Source organism: Macrosteles quadrilineatus, unplaced genomic scaffold (genome assembly GCF_028750875.1).
Source record: "Macrosteles quadrilineatus isolate MER2022 unplaced genomic scaffold, UCM_ALF_1.0 Scaffold_6__1_contigs__length_79288215, whole genome shotgun sequence".
Classification (NCBI taxonomy): Eukaryota; Metazoa; Arthropoda; class Insecta; order Hemiptera; family Cicadellidae; genus Macrosteles; species Macrosteles quadrilineatus.
The window spans coordinates 34,176,397-34,201,219 of record NW_026542599.1 but is presented as its reverse complement, the minus strand read 5'-3'; the positions used below and the strand labels follow the sequence as shown (position 1 = coordinate 34,201,219).

Below are 24,823 nucleotides of genomic sequence, written 5' to 3'. Positions count from 1 at the left end.
GTCAAGAGTTGGAGGGTGCCGTATACACTCAGCATTCCTCTACGGGTTCCGTAGTGCGGTGCTGAAATGTATACGGATCTATAGGTTCTGTACTCTCAAGGGGTAGTTTACCTATAGATCAATTACACCTCAGTGGCGGAGTTTGTTCTCCTTTTGTGGAGAATAATTTAAATAACCTTTGAGAGAACTACACATGCCATTCCCATGTTTAAGTCGTGGCCAGTTCATTTATCAAGATGTTGTAGTTTAATTGAACCAGCAGGTTGATTTAATATAAATTACTTATTTCTGTCTAGTATGCTGACGTTTTATGGTTAAAACTTCATCATAGTCAACATGATGAGACAACTTATTGTAAGGTTTCAAGTCACTTAAAATGCCGTTATCTCAGTAACGAAAAATGAAAGAATTGGATTTTTTACACGGACGCACTCTGTGGCTGGTTGATTTAACTCTGCACTTTTTGATTTTAAAAATTGGCAACAGTTTGGCTATAAAGCTGGGATTTCTAATTTAGTATCCAAAAGTCAATGATGGCAGGCAAATATGTTTTTTTTACATGAATAAAACATTGAAAGTGTGTTAAATTTTTCTGTTGATAATGTTTTGTTCCGAAGAGAGTAAGCTTTAATTATTTAAGAGCGTTTGTTTCGTGGTTTTATAAATCTAATGTGAATCTCTAGTTTGTTTTTTAGACATTTAATCTTAAATAAATACAGCTTTATATATATATATATATATATATATATATATATATATATATTGTTATGCCTTTGTCCTAAAATAAAATAGAAAACTATTCAATTCGTGATTCTGTTTACTGTATAGTGGAGGCAGGTGATCATGATATTACTATACTACTCGTTAATGCAGTTCTAAAATACCATAGGTCGTTGGGTAGTATATTAAAGAATTGCATCTACTTAATAAATACATATTTTACTAACTTTATGGCACAAATGCAATAAAATACAGTCATTGAATTTTGTTAGCTCTAAGTATACCGTACTATAACTAAATAATGAACTTATTTATCCAAATTATTAATACACAAAAAAGAACTAAGTAAACTCATGAGTTTAATAAAATACTTTCTTTAACAGCTAAATAAAAAACAATAACTAAGCCTACTGTTCGAATAACAATATCCTAAGACTCAATTATTAATCATAAGATTCGTAAGACTAATTAATTGTTAACTGCAACTCATTGTGAGATCGTACGTACTGTAACTATTGTTACAGCATATTTGTATACGTTATTGGCTTCAACGTAAGTTTTAATCACCAATGGTTAATTTTTAACACTGGCTAAAAATCGACAAACCTTTCACTACATAAAATGCTAGCAACGCTTGTGCAAATTATAATTAGTTAAAATAATTGGCAATAATGAGGAGCCACAAAACTCATTGTAAAAAGTTTATCTTTCTTAGCGGTATGATAACCTTTTATTTTACGAATCAACAAATAGTGCTGATAAATACTTTAACCAACTCTCAATGTGAAGAATTCTAATCTTCAAGCAATCAGAAAATCCATTTTCTGAGACAAAAAGATTGTTTAAAACTGTTAAAAAAAAACTTCTGAAATTCTACCAAAATTTTAACATACGTAGCCTTGACACCTTTAAATGTTATTACTGTATTAAATATTGTCTACTTACTATGGTATCAAATTCTTAAACTATTAACCTGTACATGTTTAGAACCTCTACGAACGAATATCAATAAGTAAACACTCAAATCTACTAGAAACACGCAACGCACGATGGATAGTACAAGAATATGATACATTACAGGTAGAATAATATTTAAAAGTTAAGATTGTAACAACTTTGTCAAGAGATCGGGTTTCAAATATTGACACTAAACCTAATGAACTTCTTGGCAGCTCTCCCTTGGCTAAGTATGTACTCCTGTGGTACGTTGGTTGTCTTCACAGGAAGGGAAGACCCTGGGACGGGGCTGGGGGATACTCCCCCGGCTTCCTCTCCGGTGACTTGTCGTCCGGGGACCTAGGAGGACTGACGGGGAGGGGAGGTGGTGGAACGTCGGGAATGTCGGGGTTGCCGGGGCGGTTGTTCTTCACCTGGTCGGTCACCTGGAAGAAACCCATATTTGTCTCATAGCTATCCCAATCTTTACATTTGACTCGTGGCTATAACAATCTTCACACTTGAATCATAGCTTCAACACGAATATAAAGAGGATCATTCTCGTTTACAATTGAGTATAAATCATTTTTGTAAATTACATATTTTTTGCTAAACTACATAGGTAGTTTTCAAGATATTTTATAAACAAAACCTAACCTATTTTCCATGATTAAGATTAGTTTTTTTTATTATTCAAAGAATAGACGCCTGTCATTAAGGGACGACCGTAGACAACAGATGGTTTTTTTTTATAGATCCATACTTCAACATATTTTGATGAGATTTGATGTTCTCCTGAAAATACAAAGCTATCTTCCGTTCACTGGATAAAAACTATTTATAATGAGTGATAGTGTATATTTGCCATACAGTAATACAAATGACTATTCACACACAGACTATACTCGGTATATAGTCATTTGTAAGACATAGAGCTCGCGTTGAACCTGCAGGTTACTGTTATGATCCCAAGCAAAACTGATTGTATACCTGAATGTCATATGCCATTAAGCTATCAAATAATGAAGCTATACAGTATAACAAAACCTGAAGTTCGATGGTAAGATTATGGTTTAAAATTCCCTTACAAATAGCCTGTTACAAAAATACCACTGCGTATTAACAGTATTAGGACAGCAATAGTTTGCTCACCTGAGGTATCGTCTGTTGGGGCTGTAGGCTGAACAACTGAGGGTTCTGGGCAGGAGCCGCAGGTGCCTCAGGGTCCTGGAGAGTGTCGTTGAACCCAGGGAGTCTACTGTACGCCTGAAGACCGTAGGGGTCCGGGGCGTAGACGGTATATGGAGCTCCGTAGGGGTAGGAGTATGGGTAGGGTGCGAGGGGCGCAGGACGCAACACAGGCGCAACAGCAGGGTAGGCCTGGCTGGGTAGGAGCTGCTCATCGCTTGTGATCAGGGCGTTGTAAATGCGCGGGATTCTGCGCAATTTGGCGGGATCTGCCCATGGGAACGCCGTCACCTCCAGGGCTGCCAACACAAGCTGAAACAAACTTGTTGTCAGACAGCGTAGATGTGTTACTGTACTTGTTACTTTAAAGTAAGTCCTGATTCCTGAAGATGTTCTAGTATAGGGTACAGTATGTAGTGTAAAGTTGTACGCTAGATACGCATGCGCATGCGCCCTTCCCATACCTCTGTTGATTTTTCTGTCATTTAACCAATTAATTGGTCTTTGGATCCATCATTCAATCAATCATTCAAATCTTTAATGTTGCAATATCAGTGACATAAACATTATATCTGGAAAAGTTCATGGTGAGTGTAGAATGGAATGAAGTGGATTGTAGGTTACTGAATAATAAAGCGAATGATCAAGGACAGTTGGATACAGTAGAATCATCAAAAGGCTACTGGATTTGATCGTGATCGATTCTGTGACCTACAGATTGATATAGATAACCATTCAACTACCCAATATTGACTACATAGTACGTCTGATGAGTCTACAACAAACGGAAATCTTGGCGTTTATGATGGGCAGCGGGAATGGCTTGTTTTGTCTGTGCTTGTATGCTTAGTCGTTATTTGGATTTATTAGGAGAATATTTTTTCATATTTTGTCCATCTTAAGGTCCCACGATGGGATTGTTTAAGTAATTTCAACTGATTATTTTCTGAATAATGAACAAGAGATGATATTGATCGCTGGAGGATTCGGTCTTCATTTACCGATTGCAGCGTCAAAACAAAATGTGTAAAATTCAAAAATCTTTAAGCGTATGTTCATCTACAAACCAAGCCATTGTCCGATCTTGCACTTATAGAATACCAAAAGATTATTACCTCAAGAATTTAGCCATGTGTCTTTATTTCATCTTACGCCCCCATTAATTGATTCATTCACTGGATTGTATTGGGAAAATATAGTGGGATATGATGGCTGGGAAACGGAAACGATAACGCCTCCAGTTCCGCCAACAGATCATGGACGTACTTCAGAGGAAGTGATGGGAGGAAGGTGGGAAGTAATGGCATCGACAGTAGCATTGATTATAAACACGGACTATAGTAGGTTGTTTATAGTAGTCAATATAAACTGTTAGTCGATACCAGAAACTATTCTATACAAACCAAGTAAAGTATAGAGATGGTCGGGAAATGATCTTTCCCTAAAGGTTTATCAAATGAGTGATTGTCAGGTTGACGATTGATAATTGTCAAAGTCAAATAGCAAAAATAGGTCACCACTCGAATGTTTGCAAGGCTAAAGGAGTTGACTTTCTATTCGAACCCTTCACAAAAGGCTTCTGGGCGTCGCAAACATGTCACAAGTGCAATGTCATAGGAAAGCTCTCTGAATTAAAACATACTGAAATGACCATGACAATAACTTACTCAGTGTAAGCTGACTCTTATATTCGATTGACATGTGGTTATTTGTGTAAAAGGCTTTATTGTATTTATAGGCATGCACTGTGGATATGATACTTCCTAGTGTGTATTAACGGCCGCTCAAGTTCCGCAGTATTATCCTGATAATAAGGCAAATTCGTTAATTGAAAAAATTTGGTTCGGGTTCCACTATAAACTGTAGGTCCCTAAGTTGCCACTGGCTGTAGTCTAAGGAACATGTCGGCCTTAGTCAGTGAGAAGACTACAGGATCGCGCCACTCATCCTACACTCATCTCCATTCATACTTGGCTTAAAATACCTACATTTGTATGGTCGCCTTTTTTATAAAGAAGTACTAAAGTAATATTTAAGAAAGCTGTTACAGATACGCCTTCCTTTGAAAAGATTTATTACAGAATATTACAATATGAGCTGTGGTTAACACCTTACAATAGGGTAACCAGGTGCGGTTCATCTTGATTTTACCACTTGAATTGTTAATTGTTGGATTTTTCATTCAAATACCACCAATCCCCAACGGATAATAACAAACTTCGTGATAATGACGGAGCTTTAGCACCCATCTTAAGCCTTGGGTATATCAATTTTCTAAATATCTTCCAAGTGATGAAGTTTTTCCGTGTTAGACAAATCGAACTCATCCTATATGCTACGATAGTAATTATATATTTTAAAACTTGCAACTCATTTAGTATTTTAGCCCCAGTACTAATGTAAATGGTATTAACTTGTTATGCAATGAGCAATTTATAAGGTATGCGCGCATGCCCAAGATCTGTTTTCGCTCTCTATTCATTAAAATATTCTTAACAGTTTCAGAGATATCGGAAGGCCTTCGTGCGTAAAAAATATGCCTAGTTTTAAGTGTAACGGTATTGAGTGGTGGTTTCAGCTGTTTATGTTATAGTTTTTGACTTGTTATCAGTAGCTTTATGGTTTAAATATTAGAAGTCAGGACGAAATTTAACAGGTGTTTAATAGTTCTTCGTGCAGCTAGTGAGCAAAGTGAGCAATTGCCTCACTCGATAGAAATCCTTACTCACGAGCCGTAGGCGAGTGAGGAATCGTTTCTTGGGTGAGGCGATTGCACTTTGCACTCGATTTGCACATTATATTTTCCCTATAGTTACCATAAAACAAATAAATTGGTGAAGAAACGTGCCTTCACGTTGCAAATCTGGAGTGACCCAAAGTAATTATAGTGAATTGGCCACTTTGCTTTCTCAAATCAGTGAGATAACATGTACATTGTTAGGTACTGTAGGAAAGATATATTTTTCACCACACTATAATGTTTTTGGCTGTATTACATACGTTAATTGGTGGCTGAAAGTTACGTTTTGCTAGCAATGACAGCTGTTATCGTAATTTGGGGACCGAGCAGGTTTTTACAGGCCGGGGCCGCAAAATCAGCTGTCCGCTTACACAAACATGAATGCATTTTAAATACACAATCAAAATCCATAGCATTGCAATAGAATTGTGTTATCGTCACCGTTGCCTAGCAACTATTTATTTTTAGTTTTGCTGATTCCTCAAATTATTTCTTCACATAACCTTAAAGTTGTAGTTGTGTTGACTACCAGTGTGCATTATTATAGTGGTGAATAGTGGTAATGGGGTAAAGTGTGGTGAAGAATAGCGTTCGTACCACGGACCGAAATGGTTTTACAGCTCTCGATCGATTTAAGTTCTCGACTTCGTCTCGAACTTAAAAACTATCTCGAGTCGGCAAAACCTCATTTTCGGCCCTAGGTACGAAATATACTATTTTTTATAATTATTTATCAGTCATCTTACTTATAGTCACAGCTGGTCTTTTTAACAAAGGTACATGATAGGACCCTCACCCCACTCTACACTCATCTTGCTTTCACCTTCAGTTTAAAATGCGTAGACATGTGTTATCTTATAAAACGTAGTTATTAGTGTGTTCTAAGCCTCATATTGAAACCATGCAAACTTAAGAGTTACATCTTGTGCTTGAGATTTATTTAAATTTCCAATGTCCTACAAGTTTATTCGCAACCTTACTAGGATCACCCGAATGAAGTAACATGTCGTCGAGCATGCATATATACACGATACACGATATTTATTTCTAATTTAAGATTAATAAACTTGTTTGGAAGCGTGATCATGGAACGTATTGCAAGGAAGTCTCGGAATCAACAGACAGGTTGTCCTTGCATCAATGAATACATACACAGAATAGAGAACTGGCCTTCGATGTCAGCGACTGAGTCTTTAATCTTCCGCTTTGTCATAATTTACTCGTTACTGCACATCACGTTATCAATAATTAACTTACCTTTTAACGGTAAATGACAACAAATCCTATAATCAATTAGAAACTGATGGTGATATTTCAATGATAATCTGCTTTACTATGATTCAGGCTGGTTACTATTTCAATGTTTTAAAATAAAAGAGTATTGTTTACACTAGTTATAATTTTTTCGTGGATATATTGGTTAATTGTGATATTGCAAGGAGTACGTACAAGCATTGACTATATATACCTACAGGTATATATAGTCAATGGTACAAGTTCTTGATGCTTCATTGGTTTCGTTACCAGCCACAAACGAGTTTAACAATAACAACAGCAACAAGCAAAAACAACAATATCATATGTTGAAAAACTATTTAGTAGAGGCACGGTTACCTACAATTCATTCTATAATGATTAACCCGTCTACGACTGTACGTACAGTAGTTTAGTTTGGCATCCTACCTTTTTCTTTATGGTAACGCAAAACTCACATTGACAATAAATGTTTGAATTTCAATAGTTTTAGTAAGTGTATTCTACTACGCAATATTCTTTTTGAAGAACTAAATGTTTGAATAGTATTCTCTTTTGTGTTCTCGTCTCCTTGAGAAACATAGCTAATAGCTTCGTATACTTTAATATAATAAAAGTGATTTTTTAGAACATTATATAAAGTTCTTTCACGATTAGTAATTAGCTATCACAAAATATAATGATAATGTATTTTTATTTCAAATGGTAAAATATTAAACGGTATTATTTCTTTAGCGGGATGAAGGTTCTTCAATTCGACTAAGCTAGGACTGGTTATCATAACAGCTTCAATGGTCCCATATAGTTGTGTATTCTTTTAATTTTAAGTTTTGAATATTAGTTGGTAATTTATTAAATAATTTTCTTCCATTGTAATAAAGATGTTTTTCATAAAACTTTGTTTAGTGGAAAGAAGAAGAAAATATTTGTAATTTTCTCCAATCATAATTCTTCTTACATAATTCATAATTTATCCACAATTTCTCAAAATTGTTCTTTAAAAATAGTAATGTTCCGTAAATATTGAGTAAAAGGACATAAACTGTTAATGTTTTAATAATTTTTTTACAGGATTGGCGTGGTTTCAATTTAAAAATAATTCTTAATGCAGACTTTTGTAATTTATTGTTTAGTTTTTCATAAAGTTGAGCCCCATATAGGTATTGCATATCCAATGTTGGAAATAATTAACGAATGATATACAGTAAGTAATGCGTCTTCACTACAGAACATAGACAATCTTCTTAGTATAAAAATAATTTGGGAAAGTTTTTTACATAAGTGCTCAATATGTGAGTTGAAATTTAAATTTTGGTCTATAGGATAATAAGTCCTAATCCTAATAAGTCCTAGGAATTTGATTGTTTCTACTTATTCTATATGTTGATCATCAATTAAAATATTTAAGTTGAAATCTTTTTTGATTTTATCGCTGATTGAAAATTCCATAAATTTTGTTTTATTTACATTAATTCCTAAATGATTTTCCATGAAGCATTGTGCTAGTTCATTTGCTTCTTCATAACATTTAATTTCCAATTCTTCTCCTTATTGGCTGGATGCCAATAAAATCTTGTCATCAGCAAATAATATCACTTCAGATAATTTTCTTGAATATGTCACATCATTTATATATATTATAAATAAAATTGGACCTAGTACAGAACCTTGTGGGACACCTGATTTTGTTTCAAATTTTTCTGAACTATAATATTTTTCATAATTGTTATTATTAATAAATGGAATTGGGACGGACGCAATAGTACAACAGCTACAACTTTATTGTGTAAAATCTAACAATACTCACTGTAATAGCGATGGCCCGCAAGAGCATGGTGGAGTGGCGAAGGTAACACAGACACTGAGCACAGTACAGAACACCTGTAGTGAAGGAAGGGTCAGGGGCGAGTGTAGTAACAGATTACTCAATCTACTCACACTCAGCTACTCTCTCAAGTATATACAGGGTGTGTAAGAGATCGGTTCAAGTTCATACTTAGGCTACACTGTTACTTTCAAAGCACGGTGTTCTACCTGTGTGTGTGGTATTGTGTGGTATTGGCCATATCGTAAAGTTTAGTTTGTTCTGCTAAATAGATATTGAGATTGGGACCTACATTTTTGTTGACTAGCCTCGACATAGCCTTTTATGATTTTCTCTTATTGGGTAAAATTCCATCGTCCACCGGACAAAAACATCTCAGATTTTAAACTGAGAGAGACAATAATCAAAAAAATTGAAGCCTTTCTACAAAGACTTACTAAATGCCCGATTCTATTTCAGTTACACGTGAAATTCAGCCGGTATTTTTCCAGGATTCGTGAGTAAAACTAAACTTTAGAACGTGACCAATACAATTATGTAACACTCAAGCCAGAGAGCATACTTTAGATCAAGTTCTAGAAAAGTATCGAATGTTGAACTGTAACGCAATGTCAACACCATTTGACAAATCGGATGTCAACAAAAATGCAAAACTTCTATCGGCAGAAGTAACGTACTGTGGAGCTGTGGGCAGTTTGCTATATGGTTCTACACTACACGAAGTGGAGCAATGAAATGAAGATTCTGAAATGTTACACCAATGCAGACTTCGCAGGTGATGTAAACAGCAGTCACGTTCAGTGTGTCTGTGTGTTTTACGTTAGCCGTTAGACCAGTTAGACGATTTTCTAATAAACAAAATTGTATTTTACCATCCACTACTGAAGCGAAATACGTTGCTGCTAGTGAAGCTGCTAAGCAAGTAATATAGCTTAAAGGCTTGTTGGATGAAATCAGCAGTTCATCGATCGAAGCAACTATGTACATTGACAATGCTGCCAATGCTGGTGCAGTACAATTGGCACACAATCCTTCAACGCAGGGAAGAACGAAGCACATCAGTGTTCGGTTCCACTTTGTTAGAGAGCACTTCAACAAAGGATGCTACAAAATTGAACATCACCTGGAAGACTTCAGTTGGCAGACTTCTTGACGAAGAGTTTACCTTCGACTGTAAGAACTTTTTGAACCTCTCAGGTTGAGGGCAAATTTAAAAATAACATGAAACCAGTGAGTTGGTATCAATGTTCCATAAAAACATGTGTGTTTATTATTGAATAATAACAAACTATTCTGATTCTACTAATAACATAAGTAACTTTCAATTATAGGCCTACTTTAGGGCTATGCCTCATAGATCTATAAAGCATTTTTTTAGTTTAATCATTGGATTTAACATATGTACCAACATAATCAGGGTGACATTTAATTGCGAAGCGTTTTTTTTTGGCTTGAAACTGTCAGATACTGTATTTGCAAAGGTTTATATAATAGTTTTGCCAGCATGTCTGAAAATATGCAAACCAACTGCTGTTGTTAATATAAGAAGGTATCAACTGACTACGATAAGATGGTGCGTAGAACGGGCACACAGCTAGTAACAAATTATTCTGATTCTACTAACAACATGAGCTTTGTTAAAGTAATAAAGTAGTTTCTTTGATCAATTTTGTTATTTCATATCTATTCGCTAAAACCTAACTGTGAAAACACCATTAAATTTTTTGCAGGCTTATTATTTATCTAACGGTATTGCCGCTTTTGGAATCATATAGTCCAAGTCCCAGACAAATGAAATAATTAATTTTTTTTTTTGCTAAATTAAAAATGCAGTTTTTGTATTAACTATGTACCAGACATTAAATCTTTAGGTAAAGCTTTTTTATGTTATATTTAAAAAATACGTTCCACTGTTTGATAATGGATTCACGGATTTGGTATTATAACAGGGCTTTACATAAAAAGGTTTCATTACCTCAAATCAATTTAATAAAACCTCATACAATATTATGTCTATATATAATTTCGAAAAAATTTCGTTGAAAAGTGAGTTTTTAACCTTATCCAAATACCTCAGTAAAACAACAGGACTCCAAGAAATAATTTTGATATTCGCCCTCTTCCATTGTAAAAGCTGTGATGATTATGTTGAACAAATAAGTTGTAGTTTCCCTTTAAGTTTTATGTAGTATAAATCTTGCTTGGAATTGTAATAGCTTATTAAGAGATCGCACATGATTGCGAATGTCCGTCATGGAGGATTTAGTTTTTCCAGTTTCCGTCAATGCCTCAAGATCTTTTTTTATTTTGCTGAAATGTGTTTCAGCCGTTCTTCCAAGTGCAGCATGATGCTTGTGTATGTAGCTTATAGCTCCGTCAGCTTCACCCAAAAGGTAACTGTGAAATAGAATTAATCAATTCAAATATTATATATTAGTTTCTATCTAACTAATTAAATACTATGTTGTGATGAAAAATATATTATTTGCAATGCCGAATATAAAATTTACATGGACATGGATAAATCGTGTTGAACGATCACAGACCCATTTTTACTTTCAGTGAGAATATTTACACAGATAGCGTGGTGGTCGTATCGATCGAAATTATTTATCGAATTGGTTTATTAGGTAAGGTTTTAACCCACGTGTATACTATAAAATAATTTCAATAAACCATTTTTTCGAAGTCTAATAACATTCAAAGGGTCTCAAAGAGTTCAAGAAAATAACGTTGCAAATACTTGCTTTGGACAGTTCAGTAACTCTCAATCAATGTGTGTTGTTTAAAATACAATTTAAAAATTAACAGCTTTTTCATTAAAAGTATTATCCACATGGCCTAAATGTAAACAAATCTGTGGAGGGATCTTTTAAATGCTTCTATGGCAGAGCCCTAAGGGAATTTACTTCGTTTTTTTTATAACTCATCTACAGACCAAGACCTTTCTTTGGTCACCTCTACCAAGTTTCTACGCCCAGTGTTCTTAAATTAGTGGAGAGAAATTTCTAATTAAATATTTAGATTCTCCCACGAGCTGTTGGCCCGTCCTACGTACGGGAATCGAGTAGTCCATTAAAACTGTATACAGGGTGTTTTTTTTTTTAAACTTGCATCCTTTTTTATGTAAAAACCGCAATAGATATAAATATGCAGTTGGCGGGAATCATCTGTTGACGTAGGGGGCACAATTTCTTTTTAATTCAACGTTACATTCACATTCCCCCCCTTTCCCCCCTGCCACCAACTTATTTTTTTTTAAATAGTAAGGTACCCCTTGTGACATATTAAATGAAAGAGCATGAAAAAAGAAAATGTTTGATGACAAAAATTTAAATTGGTTCATAAATTTGTGAGATATCCCCCCCCCCTCCAGCCCCCGGAACTTTATTTTTTCAAGGTACCCCTTGTGGCATATCAAATAAAAGAGCATGAAAATGTTTGGTGAAAAAAATTTAAAATCGGCTCATGAATTTGTGGGATAATCCCCCCCCTTTTCCCTACCCATAACTTTTTTTTAATAGCAAGGTACCCCCTCTTGTGACATATCAAATGAAAAATAAATTTCACCAAACATTTTCTTTTTCATGCTCTTTCATTTGATATGTCACAAGGGGTACTTTGCTATTAAAAAAAAATTAAGTTCCGAGGAGAGGGGGGAAGATATCTCACAAATTTATGAACCGATTTTCAATTTTTTTCATTAAACATTTTCTTTTTTCATGATCTTTCATTTGATATGTCACAAGGGGTGCCTTGCTATTAAACAAAATTAAGTTAGGGGCAAGGAGGGAAAGGGGGGAATGTAAATGTAACGTTGAATTCAAAACAATTGGGCCCCCTACGTCAATAGATGATTCCGCAAACTGCATATTTCTATCCATTGCGGTTTTTACATAAATAAAGATGCAAGTTTTAAAAAAAACATCCTGTATAGTGTGTCTATAATTTAAGCATAGTTTAAAGCAGTTCAAAATTTATAGTAAAGGAATAGCTGCCAAGATTAATTATAACATGTGATCATTATTATTTTACCAACCTTTCCTCAAAAAGTCGAGTAGTAAAATTATTTTCATAAGCTTTCTTTTGAAGATTCGTGAGCTTCGTTTATTATACCGTACAGCAATGGTTATATAATCTTACTTATATCCTATAATCAATGACAAAATCACAAAGATAAACTAACCTCATAGTTCTATAGAATATTTTTTATTCAACCAGCTGTTAGTTAAAACAAATTATATTGCAGTAAAACAAACTAAATATTTTAAAAAGACTGCTCAAAAAATAAATTAATATATCTAGTATTTTACTATGTATATTTAAATAATCTCTCATCCTCTTACCGAATAAATGATCATTGGTAGGTTCATAGGTCAAGCACCTAAAGCACACAGCTGAATCACGAATCAACAATAATTATAATCGTTTTAGTACTTATTTGCAATCAATAACTGCTACGTAACTCAAATTTTATTTAAGTTATTTGACATGTCTTGGTTTTAAATACTTCAAAGGCTTTCACTTGAGATATTTATATTTTTAATCAGTTAAGTTAAAGGTACTGAATCGCTCAATCAGAAAACATAAATTTAATTATATCTCGGATATGGAATTTAGTTTTAGATATATTTACTTAATTCTAATTATGTTATTCTAATTGTTTTGACCTAAGAACCTACAGTGAAATACCAGCTTCCATTTGAATTATCGATTATTAAGATTTGACGTACCTACAGCACACTGCTATATCACGAACAACCCAAATTGTTTTAAAAATGGAGTTATTTATCATCGATTTATAGTCAAACGGTCTTGCTTGCAACCTCAACAGCAACTGTCATTTGACGGGTTTCACCTAGTAAATCTTTAAAAAGTCTAACTTTCATAATTATTTGCAAATCTACACGAATAAGGCTTTCCAATGACCTATTAATAAATAAAATTTGCTCAGTAGAACTGTAGATTTAATTGTTCAAAGTTTAACAACAAAATCTTTAGTTCAGTATTTTCTCACCATTATAAATTTGGAGGTTGCTTAACTTTTTTGCAAATAACTTTGAAATGGTGAGGAAATTGACCAAAGTGAAAGGTGATATTCTGATAGAGAATACAATTTCCTACAAATTACAATCATGTATTTCTGGAAAATACTCAATAAAGACAGCCTAAAGTTGGCTACAAATATAAACTTGGAAAAGAAGGAGTTTTAAATGTAATATTGTTTATTTTTATTGTTTTACCTCAAATATGTAATGAAATCAAACTTTCATAATTATTTGCAAATCTACACAAATTAGGCTTTCCAACGACCCATTAACTAACAAAATCGGCCCGGTAGAAGTCTAGATTTAGTTGTACAAAGTTTAACAAAAAATTTATCTAATTCAGTATTTTCTCACCACCATAAATTTGGAGATCACTTAGATTATTGCCAATAACTCTTAAATGGAGGGGAAATCGACCAAAGTGGATGTGATATTCTGAAAGATAATAAAATTTACTACAAATAACTACTATGCATTTCTTGAGATTGCTTAATAAAGGCAGCCAAAAGCTGGCTACAAACAGAAACTTGAAAAAGCAGTTTTTAATGTATTTTTGTTATGTTTACTTTTTTACCACAAAGATATAATATAATCACACTTTCATAATTATTTGCAAATCTACACGAATAAGGCTTTCCAATGACCCATTAATTAACAAAATCGGTCAGTAGAAGTCTAGATTTAGTTGTTCAAAGTTTAACAAAAATATCCCTAACTCAGTATTTTCTCATTACTATAAATTCGAAGGTTGCTTAGCTTTTTTGCAAATAACTTTGAAATGGTGAGAAAATCGACCAAAGTGAAAGGTGATATTCTGATAGAGAATAAAATTTCCTACAAATTACAATCATGTATTTCTGGAAAATACTCAATAAAGACAGCCTAAAGTTGGCTACAAATATAAACTTAGAAAAAAAGGAGTTTTAAATGTAATATTGTTTATTTTTATTGTTTTACCTCAAATATGTAATGAAATCAAACTTTCATAATTATTTGCAAATCTACACAAATTAGGCTTTCCAACGACCCATTAACTAACAAAATCGGCCCGGTAGAAGTCTAGATTTAGTTGTACAAAGTTTAACAAAAAATTTATCTAATTCAGTATTTTCTCACCACCATAAATTTGGAGATCACTTAGATTATTGCCAATAACTCTTAAATGGAGGGGAAATCGACCAAAGTGGATGTGATATTCTGAAAGATAATAAAATTTAATACAAATAACTACTATGCATTTCTTGAGAATGCTTAATAAAGGCAGCCAAAAGCTGGCTACAAACAGAAACTTGAAAAAGCAGTTTTTAATGTATTTTTGTTATGTTTACTTTTTTACCACAAAGATATAATATAATCACACTTTCATAATTATTTGCAAATCTACATGAGTTGGGCTTTCCAATGACCCATTAATTAACAAAATCGGTTCAGTAGAAGTCTAGATTTAGTTGTTCAAAGTTTAACAAAAATATCCCTAACTCAGTATTTTCTCATTACTATAAATTCGAAGGTTGCTTAGCTTTTTTGCAAATAACTTTTAAATGGTGAGGAAAATGACTAAAGTGGAAGGTAATATTCTGAAAGAGAATAAAATTTCCTACAAATTGATACCATATACTTCTTGGAAACACTAAAAAATGGCAGCCAAAAGTCTCACCCAAATAAAAAAGTGTGAAAAACACCGGTTTCAATGTATTTCTTATGGAAAACATGTTTTTTTTCACCATAAATCATAACAAAAACAAACTTGCATAATTATTTGCAAATCTACACGCATTAAGCTTTCCAACGACCCATTAATTAATAAAATCGGTCCAGTAGAACTCTAGATTTAGTTGTACAAAGATTTTTATAACTGAATTATATATAGAATAGATGATGATGATGAAGATGATGATTTTTGATAGTGTGTGACTAAGGAGTTTTATTTAACGCCGTTCAGCTTCAAAAGACTTCAATTTCCAGTGCGTTTGGCTCATGCAATGATGGTAAATAAAGCCCAAGGGCAGTCACTGCGTGTTGCAGGGTTAAACCACAGAAAACATATTAAGTATGTTTTCTGTGGTTAGTATGTTTTCTGTGGTTAAACTTATAAAATCCATGTTTTTCGCATGACCAACTTTACGTCAGTTGTTCGAGAGTGGGGTCGCCAGCAAACTTACATAAATATACACACCAAACAAGAAGACGAAAAATGTTGTTTATCCACTTGCATTGTGCTGATTAAAAAAAGTAGCTATCCTAATGTTCAACACGTGTTTTATTACTTCGTACAATTTGGTTAAACATTTATTGGTTCTAAATAAATAAAAAATCAATAGTTAAATGCTGAGAAAATTATTTAGTAGTAAAAGACTTAAAAACGTCTGGCGAGTTCAGCTAGTATTATATCTCGCATTTTCTTTTAATAAATGTCTGATTACACAATAATTGTAAATTCGCATAGTTTTCAGATTTGTTTTGTGAATAATAAAATTATCGACCCTGCCAGGATTCGAACCTGGAATCTTCTGATCCGTAGTCAGACGCGTTATCCGTTGCGCCACAGGGCCTTGTTCTACAAGTAGAAAGCCAAAAAGCTGTATCGGCGGTTGGCAATGTAAAAAGATAAGCTGAAATGGTATCAGAGGCAAAGTGACTCGTTTCGACCCAAACTCAAGTTCAATGTTTGAAGCAAAGCCGAGATTGGGTGGATGAGTAAGGGGTGCCAACACACATTTAGGCCTATGTGATGAACCATATTTCGTCTTAGTACCGTTCTTTAAGCGACCAAATTCGCAAAACATAAATCTTGTGATTACTTATATATCTATATATTAATATGCAAGCATGTTTCTTTAAAACCTTTTTTCTCAGCTCGTGTGCATCGCAGGAAAAATCTTCGCATACTGTTAGAAAGATATTTTTCCGTAGGTGTGCAGAATCCCTTTAAAAATTAAAATAGGCGTCGAAATAAGCACTAAACAGAAATAAAAGGAAATTGAAATTTGAAAAAAATTAACATGGGCTTTATGGGTTTCCATGCTGATGACGAAATAACAACGAAATATAAACAGAAAATCAAAACAAATTGAAGAAACTCCAATCACATGTTTTATTTACAGTGTGGGGTGAAAATAGAGAAGTCTGTACATTACAAATTTTTGGTCGAGTTTCGACCACTGGACGACCTCTAGTAATTATTAATCAGTATCATAAATAGCCTAACTATGGATATTAATGCAATATTTCCATTTCCCGTGCTGAAGCTGTAGCCAGCTTCAAAATAAAATAGTAGTTGAATCCGGGCACCGTCAGGGTACGTGTTTCTAATGTATAAACTCACTTTTTATGAAAGCCGAAATAGAAGGACATTTTATTGAAAACCGCTGTATTCTTTTTGCCAATATGGTATACTATACTCTTAAATTGTCAATGTTTGCTTGTACGTATGCTTGCAAAAAGACCGCGATAACGGCTTCGACATTTTTCAATTGTTGTCAAAAATATTTCTGGCCTGAAATGTGTTTCATTCAGTTAAAACTGCCAACAAAAATCTAATTACGTACAAGAAATGAAATTGTAAGTCAAACATTTTTCATTGAGTCTAATAGGGTACTACTTTGGCAACGAAATAACAACGAAAATCGTAAGAATCAACAAAAGAAAATAAATAAATACCTATAATAGCTGATTACAAACCTCCAAAGAGGTTTTTAATTTATCTCAGGAGGACAGTAAGATGCCACAACTGGAGTTAGTGCGAAATTAGTAAACCGGCGGCACTGTTGATTTTATTGCATCGGAAAGCCAAACGAGCAACGCTCGTTCCTCCTGGTACTTACTAGGTATATAAAACAAACATTTTTATCCAAATGCTGAATTTGTGACACAAAATCTGAATGTTTACAGCTGTTATGTTAAGCAAATTATTTTATGCCAAAAGCTAGTTTAGAATCTTAGCGTCGGCTGCTAGACTTTTTAAAAATTAAAACCTTATTTCTAAAAAACTGGGACCCTATAAACTTAAATTATGGCTTCGACATTCCCTAGTTCTCACAATTATCTTTCTTTCAACACAAAAATCATGAAAATCCGTCGACTGGTTGATTCAGAATCGTGAAATAAAAAAACACTGTTTCGTTTTAATTATATACAAAGTGTATATAATATACACTATACAGTAGACCCTCTCTAATCCGGCACTGCACCACTCCGGCACTCCAGTAATCCGGCGACTTTTGACGGGAGGTCTTCCCCGATCGCGGCAAAATTCTGATTATCTCCCGCGGCAGTGTAGACATCATAATTCTCTCACGTGGTCATGAAAACGTCATCGTCGTCTTGCGCGATCGCGGCAAATTCATGAACATCGCCAGCAGACGTATAGACGTTATCATCGCCTCCCGCGGTCACGGAAACGTCATCGTCGTCAAGCACGATCGCGGCAAAATCACGAACATCGCCAGCGGACGTATAGACGTTATCATCGCCTCCCGCGGTCACGGAAACGTCATCGTCGTCAAGCACGATCGCGGCAAAATCACGAACATCGCCAGCGGAGGTATAGACGTTATCATCGCCTCCCGCGGTCACGGAAACGTCATCGTCGTCAAGCACGATCGCGGCAAAATCAAGAAAATCTCCCGCGGACGTATAGACGTTATCATCGCCTCCCGCGGTCACGGAAACATCATCGTCGTCAAGCACGATCGCGGCAAAATTATGAACATCTCCCGCGGTCATGTAGACATAATTGTTGCCTTCCACGGCCGCAGCAAAAATTTTATCATCTCCCGCGGCCGTGTAAACATCATTGTCTACTCCCGCGGTCACGGAAACGTCATCGTCGTTTTGCGCGATCGCGGCAAAATCATTAACATCTCCCGCGGTCATGTAGACATTAATCGTTGTCTTCCGCGGTCGCTGCAAAGATTTTATCATGTCCCGCGGCCGTGTAAACATCATTGTCTACTCCCGCGGTCCCGGAAATGTTATCGTCAACTTGCGCGATCGCAGCAAAATCATGAACATCTCCCGCGGTCACGAAAACGTCGTCGTCGTCATGCGCGATGGCGGCAATTTTACGATTATCTCCCGCGGACGTGTAGACGTTATCATTGCCTCCCGCGAATACGTAATTGTCATGCCCGATCGCGGCAATAGCGGTTTCCGATCACGCGAACTTCGGAGACGTGTTTTAATTGCATTTAAGTGTTTTTAATGATAACATTCCAGTAATCCGGCATTTTCACTAATCCGGCAGTATGGCGGTCCTATATCTGCCGGATTACTGAGAGTCTACTGTACAAGTTTAAGTGTAGTTAAAAGCAGCCAGTTTATATTAAATAACAATTCAGTTGAATGCAGACACCAAAACAATCTAGACAAACGAGTAAAACCCAAGTTATCGCTTGGTTTAGTATTAACACGTCAAATTATCTCATTATAGATGAGGTATATAGTTAATATACGGAGGTTAATATATGAGGTAGTTAATATACACTCTTTTGGGCGTATATTAACCATTGATTTAGTGTACAAAGGTCGATAATTCAAATATAAATTAAGAGGGTGGAATGAAGTGAGGTGTATTGTGTATCTTTGTTACTGACTAAAAACTAATATTTTCGCCACGTCCATTTATTAAAACCCCCGTGATCAAAGATAGGTGTTTTAAATCTACTGGCTTTTCTCAGGATCGAACTAGTAATCTTGTGATTTCGAGGCTTGCACTACAACCACTCACTTACCAAAATTAAGAAAATATATAAAACATGTACAACTGGCTATACATAGGATTTTCCCTTCAGCAACCTAAGTCATTGACATAGCTATTAACCTAAAATCTTCCTTCACCCAAGTTCGGTCCCCATTACTTACAGTCTTATGTGTTCTCCCAAGCCTTCAGTCACGGATATGTCATGTTCGACTATAGCTTCCAATAGTTTTACTCCAGCATTGAGTCTCTTAGCACCTGCCGACTCTTTTTCGTCTGGGCCAACTTTGCGATCCAGCTCAACCATGAACTCCTTAAAGGGTATGTCTATTTTCTTTTGCTCATCCTCATTCAAACTGTCATTTTTCTCTTGGAACGGTGTTGTGACGTCAGCAGGTAAGCTGCTAGATGATTCTTGGCTCACGGTGTTCTCATCTTGGGTTCCAGCAGCTAACCTCAGTAGTAGGAGTGCTGCTAGCTGAAAAAATACATATTGGTTTTCTAGTGGGAGGGAGTTCTTAAACAACAAAATTGTTTTTAAATGGATTCAACTTGGACAACAATATCATACTAATATCATAAATAATGTTAAAGTTTGTGTGTTTGTTCGTTTGTTTTAAGTTCAATGACGCATTAACTACTGGTCGGATTGGGTTGACATTTGGCATCGTGGTAGCTCACATTCCCAATAAACATATAGACATTTATTTATCTTAAAAATTCTTTCGGCCTCTACCCCAGTGAGAATTTCCCATGTTAACCTTATGAGTATTCATATTTAAAAGGAATTAAAGAATTTTGCCAGTGGTTGCAACTACACAAGTTGGTTCTATGATTTTCAATAGCATTAAAAGGCGATAAGGTTTACCAACAGGGTGCAGAACAAAAAGCTGTGAGATTTTTTTTTCTATTGTTGATGTGCAGTGGTAGAACATTATGGCTATGGTAGATGTGCTATACTATATTATACCGTAAATTACTGTATATAAACCAAATTTTCTTAAAACATGTCCTCTGCCATTGCGAACGCAAAGCATGTATATAACTGCAATACGCATTTTATACTTATAGACCTACCCCGTACAAAGGACGGGTATTCTGCTAGTTCTGGGTTCCAAATATCATCGACTCCATACTGAGAAAATTCAGAAGCTTACTAATCTTCCAGCTGTCCCTGGTCACTGGGCATTTAATAAATGGGCCTGGCTAAGGAACTGTCAGATCTCAGTCGTAAAGAAAGCTAATGTATCATTATCATTAATTCAAGACTAGCACATTATTATAACCTATATAATAAATCTATGTAATCACCCATGTAATAGTATCCCATTCAAATACACTCCAACTTAAATTAAACTCCAAATTAAACTCAGTTTTGACAAATTCTCAATCAAATGAATAAGTTTCATTTGTGATAAACACGCATTAAGTGTTTTACTGACACACAGTGAATAACTTACCACACAACGCTGCATATTGTATAGAGTCAGAACCACCACATGACAACTCACATTTGGTGAAAATACAGACTACCTACATAAGTGATTACGTAGTACGTAATTTACCTCGTTGATAATTAAACACAGCCTGCTTAACACTGCTCACGTTATTGCATGAAACGTAATGTACAGTGAAATAGTAATGTATAGTGTATAGTACACGTGTATAGTACAGTGTGTATAATACACGTGAAAAACTGAATTCTACTGAGTTCAAAATTCGTTTCCAAGGCTAAACCATAGACAAATAGAATAAATAAATAGCGGTGGGCGCCGGAACCTTCCTTTGACAGTCTATATTTATTCTATTTGTCTTAATAATGTGATACCTTTTAACTTTTCAAAGATTATGTTTGTTTGTTTGTTTGAGAATAGTATGCAAGATGATTGCATAATGGTGATGCTAGTAATGATATTCATATCTAAATTATTTGGTCAAATATTATGTGTCCTGACAACGTGTCTTTTGTGTTTTATAGACATACTAAGCAGAGTACCCGTCCTTCGTACGGGGTTAGCATAAAAGAATAAAATGCTTATTTCAGTTATACTCAAGCTTTGCGTTTGCAATGAAGGAGGACACAGTTTGATAAAATCTGGTTCTTTAAATTTACAGTATACTATAGTATTACACATCTACCATAACCATAATGTTCTACCACTTCACTTAAACAATATATAAAAATAAATGATCAAAAATTCGCAAAATTTCACAAATTATTCATGAAATTAAAAACATAAACATAACTGTAAACGCACTGTACTTTGACATTCTCATTGTGTATCACAGTTTTTTGTTGCTGCTTCGTTCAAATTAATTGTGGTTGTCATAAATGAAAAAATAATAATAGTGTCGCACCCTGTTGGTTAAATCTCGTAACTGTTTAATGCTTTTGCATATCATAGAACCAAACTTTTAGTTGAACAGCTGACTAAATTATTTAATTCACTTCAAATATGAATACTTATAAGGTTAACATGGGGAACTACAAAGCCACTGGGGCGGAGCCCGAAAGGATGTTTTTTGCTAAGAATATGCCTATATGTTAATCGGGAATGTGAGCTATCATCATGCCAAATTTCGACCCATTTCGTCCAGTAGTTAATGCGTGATTGAACTTCAAACAAACAAACATATAAACTAACAAACACACAAACTTAAACATTAATTTGAATCTGAATTATAAACAAAAATCTCAAATTTACCAAATTTTCAAACCACAATCTTTCCTGTTTTAAAGTAGAGCCAACTATTTTTCGCCTTTCATTGCATTTTAAAACACATCCAATTTGACATGCCAAATATTACAGGTTTTTTTTTAAATTTCATTCGACTTATCCCGATCTGGTAAGTTTAGCTAGTTGATGCTCCTGAGTTTCCTAATATTATTAATATGGTCTATATGTGCGTGTGCGTGATAAGTACACTACAACGTATGTAAACTCAGCACATATAACCTATATAGTAAATCCATGTAATCACCCTTGTAATAGTATTTTTCATAATAAAAAGAAGTCAAAGTGTGACGAGAGTTTTGTTTTGTAATTTTTATTTTACCTTTCATAATTGAAACATGCAAAACTTGTTAGTTTAAAAAGTAATGAAAAGTCGTTATATAAATATTTGTCCCACAGTCAAGACCGACAAAGTGGGCTTCCTTGCACTGATTATACTACAGAAAACTTCTAATTGCTGCATTTACTTACTTTTGCCGCACTCCAGAATTCCAACCAAACAACCAACAACTCAAAACAGCGTGCTTTTATTAGACATGTCATTCGTGTATGCTTGGAAATAGGTTGGCAACACTTGATACTACAACTACGATCAGCTGTTGCAGTGTTTCCCATTTCGTTCAACTATTTTATTCAACCCAACCTAAAAAAGTATTGTATAGTGTTTGAAAGACTAATTATTTATCCTATTTGTTTATTGATTAAACGCGAAAATTAAATTCACTAACGCCTTCACGTTCTGCTCTGCTAACGAGTCAAACGGCGAAGCAAATATTTTGTGTCCAAGACACCACAGGCTTAGAACTAATAATTTTATCCCATTACATTATTCAGCTAATATTCTATACCACTATGACTATAATTTTTAGGCCAGAGCCATTTTAATGCGCTTGGATTGTGACATTTATTAATTCGGCTTATATTTTCTCTTATACAACGGATTATTCATCTGCAGAAGAAGTTCATTGTGCTCTTATCGTGTCTAATAATATTCAAACACAGAAACCTTGCCTAAAGAGTACCTATTTCTTGACAGATGTTTTGCAGTGGCATATTACGGACCGTGGCTCACTTGGTTGGTGAAATTTGTGAAAATAACACTACACTTCGACTGTAAAACATATTTCACAAAGAGTAATTACCATTTAAGCAGTTACTGTCATGACAGAAAGGTCGTGTTCCTTTTGAACTAGATATCCTCATCCTTTCTAATATACGTTGATTAACAACAATGCATGTAAACGTAAAAATTTACAGTATTTGCTTTTAGGAAATGCAGCTGCAGCATTGCTTTGTCATTTGCTTTATTTTTGCCAATGAAGCCGCATGACCATATGAACGAGGTCCCTCATTTTCAAGAATAAAGCCAGCTCCACTACAAGTATATTTCACTACACCTAACATTCCGGAGATATATTATATTGAACACTTTATGTAATTGATAATGCTGAGACAACTGACATCCGAATGGAATCAAAGTTATGCTAAAAAAATATTATTGCTAAATTCTGAGGTTTACTTATTGGCACAGAAGTACGGTATGATGACCGACGTGACGAAGGAAAAATAAAACTTACACAGCTTTAGGGTGGGCCTCTCTTTGAAGTAAGAACGTCCCTTCTCAACAAACAGATATAAAAAAAGAGACTTAATCTGCATAACACTGATGTAATCGCAGAAGTGTGTACGAAAAAATATCCACCAATACAATTTTAATACTATTCTTCCAAATGCATTCTTTATATTATATTCATAAAAAAGAAGATAAACCAGTTAACATAGGAACAATAACTTCTTTGACGGACGGTATAAGAAATATGTTATTCATTGAATGATCGTGGATGAAATATGTGAATTTGCATATTTTGTAACTAATGCAATAGTCATTATTGCTTCTACGCCTATTTATAACTCATAAAATAATGCTAAATGCTCTAATTTTTTTATAATTTAACTCTTTTTGTCGCAGTTAGAAGAATTTTCGTAAGCCTTTAAAGCAACCGTCGATTCGACGGGTTTCACCTGGTAATTAAAATTAGTTAATCATGGCATATTATCACTCTAAAACCACGTCCTTACGAATTAGAATGTTCAAAAGAACAAACCAAATTCTGTTTATTTACCTACTCGAAGCCTTCAAATCAAACATGCACATTAAATGTGCAACTGTACTGTAGAGGTATCAAACAACTGAAGGCACTACTAATTTCTTTAATATAACTTCATACATACAAAATCTTGATACTAACTTATCCTTAGATAAATACTATCTAATTTTACGAGCTGTTGAATTACTAAAATAATAATTGCTCGTATCGAGTAGGCCTATACAGCGATGAAATAATTTCATTTTAAATTTCAAATTTGAGAAATAATCAAATTTATGAATATTCAATTTATGATAGGTACTGTAAAAATCTGCAGTTCCTTACTTCTTTGGTGCGTTTCTTCAACATTTTGTGAATAGCTTCTGTCTGAGCTACGAAATGATTTACACCACAATGAAAAAAATAATTTGAGTGCCTGTGTGGTTGACGAGACAATGATTGTAAATAATGTTAAGTTTATTAGTGATAGTTGCAAAATGTTTTTAAAAGTGAGTTTATTCTAAACACACCTCTATATCCCGTCTATGAGATGGGCCTATTCGTGAGCCCATATTCAAAATACTAATTTGTA

The 24,823-nt window shown here is 34.5% G+C and overlaps 3 protein-coding genes and 1 non-coding gene across 4 annotated transcripts in view; all 4 read right to left on the bottom strand.

The window, feature by feature from the left end:
• LOC128996423 (coiled-coil domain-containing protein 124) overlaps positions 1–24,823 on the bottom strand; it is a 463,618-nt gene that overhangs the window by 27,085 nt on the left and 411,710 nt on the right. The gene's annotated exons all lie outside the window — the stretch shown is intronic.
• On the bottom strand, positions 924–8,759 carry LOC128996427 (uncharacterized). The gene is made up of 3 exons (XM_054421753.1): positions 8,646–8,759; positions 2,809–3,156; positions 924–2,102 (listed from the first exon to the last, which is right to left on the bottom strand). The coding sequence occupies exons 1-3, from the start codon at positions 8,670–8,672 to the stop codon at positions 1,938–1,940; spliced, it is 540 nt and encodes a 179-aa protein (XP_054277728.1). The 5' UTR covers positions 8,673–8,759; the 3' UTR covers positions 924–1,937.
• Positions 10,640–20,938, bottom strand: LOC128996426 (uncharacterized). The gene is made up of 3 exons (XM_054421752.1): positions 20,870–20,938; positions 19,574–19,887; positions 10,640–11,060 (listed from the first exon to the last, which is right to left on the bottom strand). Exons 1-3 carry the CDS (start codon positions 20,882–20,884, stop codon positions 10,838–10,840), a joined length of 552 nt encoding a protein of 183 aa, XP_054277727.1. The 5' UTR covers positions 20,885–20,938; the 3' UTR covers positions 10,640–10,837.
• Positions 16,191–16,263, bottom strand: Trnar-acg (transfer RNA arginine (anticodon ACG)). Its single transcript has one exon. It is a non-coding gene; the product is annotated as a tRNA-Arg (tRNA).

Coding starts and splice junctions, on each gene's coding strand:
- LOC128996426 (XM_054421752.1), bottom strand. Junction 11,061..19,573: donor TTGGGAGAACACATAAGACT/GTAAGTAATGGG, acceptor TCTATTTCACAG/TTACCTTTTGGGTGAAGCTG.
- LOC128996427 (XM_054421753.1), bottom strand. CDS start 8,672: ATGCTCTTGCGGGCCATCGCTATTACA. Junction 3,157..8,645: donor TGCGGGCCATCGCTATTACA/GTGAGTATTGTT, acceptor AGTTTGTTTCAG/CTTGTGTTGGCAGCCCTGGA. Junction 2,103..2,808: donor CCCAACAGACGATACCTCAG/GTGAGCAAACTA, acceptor GGTTTCTTCCAG/GTGACCGACCAGGTGAAGAA.